The sequence below is a fragment of the Centrocercus urophasianus genome, unplaced genomic scaffold (genome assembly GCF_019232065.1).
Source record: "Centrocercus urophasianus isolate 14NV4802_14NV808 unplaced genomic scaffold, USGS_Curo_1.0 seq_943, whole genome shotgun sequence".
Taxonomy (NCBI): domain Eukaryota; kingdom Metazoa; phylum Chordata; class Aves; order Galliformes; family Phasianidae; genus Centrocercus; species Centrocercus urophasianus.
Window position 1 is genome coordinate 1 of NW_024885581.1, and position 9,094 is coordinate 9,094.

Genomic DNA, 9,094 nt, shown 5'->3' on the forward strand with positions numbered 1-9,094 from the left:
CCCGCTGCCACGGCAACACTGCCGGAAAGCAGCGCCGTTAACGACAACGCCGCCGGAAAGCGATGCCGTCTCCATGGCAACGCGGCTGGCAGCGCCCTTCCTGATTGGCTGACCCGAGAACCGCCCCCCCTCCTTCCCCCGGCGGCGCCGCGGGGCATGCCGGGAAGCGCGGTCCTTCCGCCGCCGCGCGGGGGCTGCCGGGGAGCGGTGAGGTTCTATGGCGGAGCCGGCGGTGAGCTGGGCGGCCGTCCGGGGTGTTGTGGGGCGGGATGGGGGCGCTGGAGGCTGTAGGTCTGTAAGTTCCGCGGGGCTCTAGGAGGTGGCCGCAGGAGGGCTGTAGGAGCTGCGAGGGGGCCGCAGGCGGGTGCGGGCGGGCACGAGGGGTAGCGGAGCTGTAGAGGCGGAAGCGGTACGGGAGCTGCTGGGGTCCTGGGAGCTGTATGGGGGCTGCGGGGTCCCGTAGGTGATCCCGTAAGCTGTGCGGGTCCAGCAGGCAGTACCGAGAGCTGCGGGCTGCTCGGCGGGCGCTCTGGGAGCTGCGGTAAGCGATCCTCCGGGTGAGCGTCTGGGTTGCGCTGTGGGGTGCTGGGAAGCGTAGGTGTGCTTTGAGGTCCTGGGAGCGACGGAGTGGGAACAGGGGCCCTGCGTGCGAGGTGCAGAGATGGAGGGGTGCTGCGGCAGCGGTGCGGGCGCTGCTGGGAGCCGCGGGCGTGGCTGTGGCAGTGCTGCAGGGGGCCGGCGAGGCACGGAGAGGGCGTGGGGTTCAGCAGGCGGTCCTGGGAGCCGCAGGGGCGCGGTGGGGTTGTGCAGGTGCTCATGGGATGCCTGGGGGGTTATGGGTGCTGCAGAGGTTCTATAGGAGGACCGTGTCCGACCCGGCTTCCCCCGTGCAGCCTCCCGGAGGGCCGCAGCCCCGCGCCCGGCGCCTGGCGGCGCTGCTGAACCGCAGCCTGCGGGTGCGCATGTCGGACGGGCGCACGCTGGTGGGAGCCTTCCTCTGCACGGACCGCGACGCCAACATCATCCTCGGCTCCGCGCAGGAGTTCCTCAAGGCTGCGGGTACGGGGCCACGGCGGGAAATGGGGCCGCAGGGGCAGTGGGGACTCGGGGTCCCCACCCGAGGGGAGCGATGAAGTGGAGGCAGCGATGGGGAGGGCGGTTGGGGTACCGGGGGTGATGGGAGCGGGACCACGGAGAATCGTGGGGATGGGGACGTGGCGGTGAGGCTGACACGGTGCTGCTGTCCCCTGCAGATGCGTTCCCGGGCAGCGAGCCGCGTGTGCTGGGCCTGGCCATGGTGCCTGGGCACCACATCGTGTCCATCGAGGTGGAGCGCGACGCCGCCGCCGCCCTGTGCTCCTGACGGCCCCACCGTGGGACGGAGCCCTGAGTGTTGTGAACCTCTCATGTGCCCCAACGGGTGATGGACGCCTGCCATGCAAAATGACCGCCGGGACTGCGGTCCCTGCAGCCCCAGTAGAGCTCCCGTGGTGATCACGTGTCACCACGTGATGCCGTCATTCCAGTCCCCTGCAGAGCAGGACGCAGATGCCCCTTCCTCCTCCAAACACTCCGTTTTCAGCCTGAAACAGAGTTGTGCAGGTTAATTTAATCTCGGGTGCAAAATGTTTCAGTGGGCGAGAGGGAACACGCGGCAGTCCTGGTCCCTTCTAACTGCGATAAAACACCGCGGCCAAGGGGGGTCAGGGAGGAACAGGAACAAGGGGGGGTGCGCAGAGGGTCTGAGGCGGCCACAGGGTTCAGCGCCATGGCAGGGAGGGGTGGGAGGGGGCCGCTGATGGCGCCATCCCCCCGGGTTGCAGTGACGCTGAGACGCAGCCCCCGACAAGTGGTGCACCCAGGGACCTGCAGCGGAAGTCAGGAACCCCAGGGCCACCCTCCCCCCACAACAAGGCAGCCCCCACAGCTCTTCATGTAAGGTTAGAAAAAGATGCAGAAATGGTCATTTACAAAATAAAGATCCCCAAAATGCCCCTCCGGGATAGTTTCTGGTTGAAATCTGAGAAAGGTCTGTCAAAGCTCCCCCCGCCTCCAAGGTCCCTCTTAATGCTTTGTGGGTGAGGACGGGGGCAGAACGCACCCCAGAGCCTCCCTGTGTCGTGGGGGCATCAAGAGCTTCTGCGATGAGTGGGAAGGGTTGAAGACCGATTTCTGTTAACAGCAGAAAGTCTGCGTGCTTATGAAGAGGTAAAGCAACTTATTTATCACTTTATTTCGCGCTTCGTTCAAATATTTGACTGAATCCTGAGTTCTGGAGCAGGTCAAACTGGGCCAGCAGTAAGCAGACAAGTACGGAATATTTTCCAGCAGATCGTAACGTGTGAACCACAGGCACGGCTGTGACCTGCTGGTAGGAAGAGCACGCCAGACTCCAGTCAGAACATGAGAATCCGGCTCTGTCCAAGTCCCACATGTGTGGCCAGCAGCCAGAAGGACTGAGCGCGTGTGCGCAGGGTGACGCTGCCGGTCAGTTGAGAGCAAACACGTGGCTGAGGAATCTGATGCTGATCTGGTGAAAAGACTGCTAACGTGAGCCCATGTTTAAAGACACAACCACAAACACAGGGTTGCCCCAGTGACCCCTGCCAGGGCCCGCAGATTGCACCTGCCATGTTAAAGCATCTCAACAACAGTGTTGGGAAGTGGCTGCTCCACATTTTCCCACTGTTTCCGGGGCTTGTCTGTGTTCCCTCTCTCTCCATTACTGTTTTCCATTAGTGGGTTTCCATGCCCACCTGTTTGTAGGTTGTTTTCAGGTTTCAGTGTTACGCATTCCTATGAAAACCGGGGTTGCTGTTCTGTCCCTCGGGATGGAACATTCCTCTGTGTTGCAGTCTCTGGGATTTGTGCTTCAGCACAAAATGTGGAACGTGAGCAGCTCAGTTCCAGGAGTGTTCCAACGCTGCACAATGAGCGCTGCCTCCAAACACAAAGCAATTCCTACCATTCCAGAGACCGAGCACTTCAGAAGTTATGTAGGTACCTTGCATACAGTTGGGCACCAAACCAAAAGTGAATCTTGTGTGGATTTCACCAGCTGGGATGTGGAGATCCAAGAGCCTGGGCTGAGGGTGCGCAAGGAATAAGCTTGTAGGGAATGGGGGGAGGTGGGTGGCAGTAATTAAGTGTCAAGAAAGAGGGTGTTTGGAGATATCAGTGATATCGGTGGGGACTGAAGGCAAAGAATGTGAGGAGATGAAAATGAGGAAGCGAGAGCGCCTCCATTTCCAAAAGCCACATGCCAGAGTGCCTCCATCCCCACGGGAGGTGACCCGGGCACCTGGGCCCCACCTCGGAACCCCCGTTGCCTGGGCACCCAGGCAGGCCGTGCTGTGCTCTGAGACCATGGAGCGGCGGTGGCTGCCCCTCCTGCTGCTCCTGGTGCCCTGGCTTCCGGGGCTGCACCCCTGCCTGCTCTGCTTTGGGCCCCCCGTTCAGTGGGCCCGGCTCTGCCGTGAGATGGCCAGGAGCTCTCAGGACTCCCAGCACCAGCACTGCCTGGAGGCCCTCGCAGAGGCTGCTGTGCCACTTGCCCCCGTCACTGTGGGTGGGTGGTGGGACCCCAGGGATGCCCACCCCAATGGGACCCTCTGCCCCCGTCCTGACTGGCACCCTAGGGGCCACCATCTCAATGGGACACTCAGACGAGCATTCTGGGGGCCCTCAAGCATGCCACGGTCTCCCCAGTCTTGAGGTGGACTCCCCCAGGCACCCCTCAGACCCATCTGGCACTCTCCCAACTCTGATGTGGATCCCGGGGATCTCTGGGAACGCCAGACTTGCATGGAACCCTGGATGGATCCCAGCCCTGGGCAGGGGTACAGTGTGGACTTCCAGCAACTCCCAGAGCTTCCCAAGATCTTGGGGAGTCTTCAGGGATGCCTGGCCATTCCCAGAACCCCTTTGCCCTGACCTGGACTCTGGGAATCAGCCCTGAGCCCTCCTCCAGTTCTTACTGGAACCCTCCAGTCCTGACTGTGTGATGGTCCCAGTGCCCTTGTTGTGGTCCCAGGAGCAGCGCAGAGCGAAGCACTGCGGAAGATCGTCATGGATGCCTTGCACTTACTGGAGAAGCAGAAGGACAAGAGTGAGCAGGGATGAGATGTATGGGAGATTTGGGGCACAGGGGACGGGGCTCAGAGGACTTGGATGGGGATCCATGGAATATAGGATGTATGGATTTCAGGCGTGGTGTAAAGGCATATTTGGGGAATCCTGAGGGTAGACGGGTTTCAGGGTATGGAGAGTCTGGTGCTCTGGGGGATATTCAGGGGCATATGAAAGTCTGGGATCCAGGAGAGTTGCACGGGGAATGTGTGGGATGAGTGGGGACACGAGTCTTGACACTGGAAGATTTGGGGTGGGAGCACTGTCTGACATGGACATCTGTGAGCCTCCAGAGCCTTTTGAGGTGTCTCTGCGGGAAGCCATCCAAATGATTTGGGTGAAGCTGAGCCAGTTGGAACAAGGTATGGGGCCAGCAGGGACCCCCATCCAGGACTCCCCCCCCCATGCGAACCGTGGGACTCCACCCCCCAGTTTCCCCACATGGGGCACACAGACACCCCTCTAGGTCTCCACCCTGGGCATCCCTTCCCTGGAGGCACCCCCAGGGACTCCATTCCAGGGCTGGACAGGGGCTGAGCCCTTACAGCTCGTCACAGGGATGAGGACCCCTCGCGATCCCCAGTTTAACGATGCTTCCTTCCCCCAACCAGCTCCTGCCTGCATCCCCCCCTGCGGTGAGTTCTCTCGTGTTTTGCCATCCCCCCGTCCCCAGATTCCCCCCCTACCCCCTGACGCTCCCACCACCTCCTTCCCAGGGCACCAGCCGGCCGCGCGCATCTTCCAGTGCTCAACCTGCCGCCTCGTGGACTGCCAGTTCCCTGTGGACTGCCCAGGTAGGGGGCAGGGGACCGGGACGTCGCTACCCAGGCGGCGTGTCTGCCCACGACCGCCGCGAGCACCGGCGGTCGCGCAGCGGCGCGGCGGCTCCCGCAGGTGCATGAGCGCAGGTGAGCTCAGCTGGCAGTGCTCCCAGTTCAGGACTTGTGGGTCCACGAGGACGAAGCCATCACGCTGCACTGCGACGTGCCCTTCGCCGTCCCGCCGGAGCTGCAGGTTACGTGGATGTTTGCCAAGGACGTAAGCAGCAGGCGCGGGCAGTGCGCGCAGGCGCCAGGAGGGGCCCGGGCGGGGGGGCACGGCTTGAGATGAGATTGAATGCGCGGGGCCGGACCAGCTGAGCACCCGCACGAAGGGTGAGCGCGAGCACGAGCTGCTCACCGCGCGTGCGGCTTCTCGTGCGCTTCTGTGAAGAAGTGACCCGTGCGCGTGTTGGCACGCGAGCAGCGCGCGTGGGACGTGAGGTGCGATGCGCGCGCAGGAGTGTGGGACACGAGGAGCACGTGGGGACACGAGGAGCTCGCGTGTGACACGGGTGCCTTTGCGTGCACGCCCCGATGGGCCGGGTTCCCCACGCCCCAGATACGCACGCAGGACCTGGCGCTGTTTGAGGAGCTGCAGAGGGGCGTTGGGGAACCGCCCAGCCTGACCGTGCAGGACCCCACTCTGGGAACCGTCGCCTGTCGCCTGGGGGCCGCCTCTGAGACCCTGGCCCGCAAGTACTTCTACCTCAACGGTGCGCATGGATCGGAAGCCTGCAGGGCGGCGCGGGGTGCAGAGGGACACCGGGATCCCCGGGTGCACGGGGTGCGAGGAGGTGGACTACGCGAGAGCAGAGTCTCTGCACAGCCGGGGCCCCGGTGAGAGGAGAGAGCGAAGCAGGTGTTCCCTGATCCCAGCTCCCCGTGGGGCAGTGGGGTGTGTGGGGCTCCGGGGGCCACCAAGACTGTGCCAGAGCGGGGGTTGCAGGGGCCGAAGGGGCGGCAGGAGCTGAGGGGGCTGCAGGGGTGCCGTGGCTCGTGGCAGGAGTTCCCACATGCCTGGCTGGGTCCTGCAGTGTCAGGGGGAAGCGTGGAGGCCGAGCAGGGGCTCCAGGCCCGGTTCAGAGCTGTGCTGCGCTGGCCCCAGGGAAGAGCCCCCGTGCACCTCACCACATCCCTGCAGCTGGGACTGGTCCTTGGCTTCGTCAGCCTCGTGCTGCTGCTGCTGCTGCTGTGAGTGCTCGACCTGCTGCACTCGCCGTTCCCACTGTTGGGGTCCCTCACAGATCTGTATCAGGTTCCCAAGTCCCTTCTAAAGTCCCAGCACCTCAGGATGTCCCCCACAGCACAGACTGCTGTAACTCCCTGCCTGACAGAGCTCTTATTTTCCCCTGGGACTCCCTTCACACTCTGACCCATACTGAGGCTCCTCACTCACACCCAGGACCTCTCCACAGCATCCTGCTTCCCCTAGACTCCTTAACTGCCCCTGTCACTTTTCCTCATTTTCCCCAGAATCTCTGTAGTTCCTCTAGGGCCCTGCTTACATGCAGGTGACTCAGTTGTCCCCACGACCTCAAGGCCCCATACTTTCTTTCACCCTTAGATCCTTTGGTTGCTCCCGGGACCCACAGCTGCCCCACAGCCCTCTTCCCTCACCTCCAACAGATGGGGATATGAGGTCTCTTTCCCCTCCTGCTCTCTCTCCATCCTTCTTACCTCCTCCTAGGTCTGTCTGGCGATGCTGCCGAAAATCTCCGGAGCCTCCCAGACCCCAGTGACTTCCAGGCACCCCATGGACCTGGACACCAGGGCCCCAATGGGAGCGTGGATTCATGTGGACTTACACCAGGATCTTTCCTCAAGGGCTGAAACATCAGCAGCTGCTCATCATGCATTGTCTGTGGGGTGTAGCGGAGTCCTGGGTCCTATCCCTGACTCTTTGCCTGTACGGAGTGGGGGAGAATTTGCCTTTGCTTTTGTTACAAATTATAATCGTACTGTCTTGCTTATTTCTGGGAGAGAGAAGGTATGGGATAGGAGGAGATGACTCAACCCCACAGAGGCAGGAGCTGCTGTGTGCAGCCCCAGGACAGCTGTGTGTCAGAGGGTCCAACACTGCACAGCTAGGGAGCGCCTGTAGTCCCAGCTCGCTGCTCAGGTACAAAGGCAGCAGCACAATGGTGACATGCTCTGAGAACACAGAGTGGCCCAGGACAGGGCTGCACCGCCACTGCTGCTGCTGCTGCCATGCTTAATGCACTGCAGCTGTTCCCAAATGGAGCAAGTAAGTTGCATCTTGTCCTCCGCACTGAGATCTCTCTGCGCTGAGAAGCACCTGTGCAAAGGCATGTAGACATCCTTGAAGTGCAGGAGCTGGAATCCTAAACTGATTTGATATGTGTGTGGGCTCCTTGTCTTCATGATAAACTGTCCCCACCTCAGAGCTGCCCCATGCACTCTCCTGGATGGGCACTCTGGAGCAGTGCTGCTTCACAAGGAGCTCAGATCAATAGGAAATCCACGGCGAGAATTCCTGCAGTACAAAGAGCAGGGAAAACATGGGCTTGCTGGGAAAGACCTGAGCAAGGGAGATTCATCCTTGGTGGAAAGGATCAGGTCAGGAACACTTGAGCAAGCTGGATGTGGACGAGTTCCTGGGCGCTGAGGAATGCACCCGCAGCTGCTGGGGGGCTGGCGGGTGTCATGCGTTGCCACTCCCCATCAGCTTTGAGTGACTGTGGCACCTGCGAGAAGTATCCAAAAACTGGAGGAAAGCAGACAGAAGGGGAAAAGGAGAAGGGCAACTACAGCACACCTCAGCCCCTGCCGTAACTTACATGCAAATCATACCTCCTCTATGTACCCTCCAGTCTCCTCTGTTGCCTTCTAAGTGCTCTCAGATCTGTGTCCCACCCCATCCACCCCTGGATTCATCCAGTTCCCAGCACCTTGGATGCCCTCCATTCTCACCGTGACCACTCAAGGTCTCTCCAGTCCCCACTGTTTGCTCTCCCTGCTGGATGAGGACTGGCATCCAAGTGTTTGTTCAAAAGCAGCTCTTTGGAGCTCTCAGCTCCGCCGTTCCCAGCAAGAATTTCATCCAAGGAGCTGAGCACTCACAGCAGAGAGCATTCCAAGCACTCTTGCCGGCACAGGTGTTGTTTTCTTTGCAGCTGTGTGCCAGGCACCATGGTCACTTTCTTCTCAGGTCCTGTTTTATGAGGGCCAGAAGGGAACTCGCTCTGATTCCCACCCCCAGGAGAAAGGAGGCTGCGTGGGTCAGACGTGCTTACCCCACCCACTACAGAGGGCCCTACAAGTGCCTCCTACTGCAGCCCCACAGCTCTGCGTGTCAGAGGGAGCCCCGTGCCGCAGCCATGGGTGAGTGCAGGGCTGGGGAGGCTCCTTGCGGGGCACCGGGAGAGACTGCCCTGATGGGGATCAGGGGCATCAGCACACGCAGAGGGCTGCGCTCCCCTGCACCCCTTCATGCCCACCCTGCTGGTGACCTGGAGTTGGGTTCTGCTTTGGGGCCAGGAACGTTTTCCTATGAAAGCTCGTCTCGGTCAGCTGTTGGTGCTGTGCTCCACCTGACCCTGCCTTGTGCGTGGCTTTGGGGACAGGGAAAGGGCAAGCTGCTCACCCCTTGGGCAGAGCAGCAGAGGCCTTCACTCCCCGTCTGGCACAGAGCACAGCGAACGTTGTGTGTTCCTGTGTCTCACGTGAGTGCTGGAGCCAGGGGCTTTCCCACCTCATGTCTCAATGTTTTCACATCTTTTCCCTTTTCTAGTAGCCCAGTGCCTTCTACTCCTTGCTTTTGTGCTGGTCTTGGCTGTCCCAGGCCTCTCCGTGCCTGCAGAAATCCTAAACACTTTCAAGAAAACCTCCAACACTTTGGCAAACGCTCTGAAGAAAAACAGTAAGGAGCATTCCATGGGTACTGCAGTGCTCTCACCAACCCCATTGCCATTCCTTGGTCTGAGCCAACCAAGGAGTGCTCTCAGCGTCTCCTTGTGCCAGGTAAGATGTAAAACCACCTGTTTCCTGCCTCAGGTTGGCCCGAGGACTGCAGTGAGATCCCTCCTGGCAGCCACAGCGGCGTCTACATCATCCAGCCCTCAGGGCTGCACCCCATCATGGTGTACTGCGAGATGAACGTGACGGACGGGGGCTGGACGGTCATC

The 9,094-nt window shown here is 61.0% G+C and overlaps 3 protein-coding genes across 5 annotated transcripts in view; all 3 read left to right on the top strand.

Annotated features, from left to right (window-relative positions):
* The first annotated feature begins 172 nt into the window (after positions 1-172).
* On the top strand, positions 173-1,589 carry NAA38 (N-alpha-acetyltransferase 38, NatC auxiliary subunit). Of its 3 annotated transcripts, none has more exons than XM_042839474.1 (3): positions 173-232; positions 849-1,059; positions 1,254-1,589. In XM_042839474.1, exons 1-3 carry the CDS (start codon positions 218-220, stop codon positions 1,361-1,363), a joined length of 336 nt encoding a protein of 111 aa, XP_042695408.1. In that variant the 5' UTR covers positions 173-217; the 3' UTR covers positions 1,364-1,589. The 3 variants fall into 3 exon arrangements, with proteins under 3 accessions (XP_042695408.1, XP_042695409.1, XP_042695407.1); XM_042839475.1 differs by having other exon boundaries at positions 203-232; positions 894-1,059; XM_042839473.1 differs by lacking the exon at positions 173-232 and having other exon boundaries at positions 784-1,059.
* A 493-nt stretch (positions 1,590-2,082) lies between these two features.
* Positions 2,083-6,896, top strand: SPACA6 (sperm acrosome associated 6). The gene is made up of 9 exons (XM_042839476.1): positions 2,083-3,568; positions 4,034-4,108; positions 4,422-4,490; positions 4,740-4,763; positions 4,845-4,922; positions 5,063-5,166; positions 5,509-5,662; positions 5,984-6,140; positions 6,637-6,896. Exons 1-9 carry the CDS (start codon positions 3,217-3,219, stop codon positions 6,686-6,688), a joined length of 1,065 nt encoding a protein of 354 aa, XP_042695410.1. The 5' UTR covers positions 2,083-3,216; the 3' UTR covers positions 6,689-6,896.
* LOC122171727 overlaps positions 6,649-9,094 on the top strand; it is a 3,206-nt gene continuing 760 nt past the window's right edge. Inside the window, 5 exon segments of the mRNA XM_042839472.1 lie at positions 6,649-6,855; positions 8,119-8,234; positions 8,236-8,291; positions 8,701-8,829; positions 8,964-9,093. Of these exon segments, the coding sequence (XP_042695406.1) occupies positions 6,649-6,855; positions 8,119-8,234; positions 8,236-8,291; positions 8,701-8,829; positions 8,964-9,093 (638 nt within the window).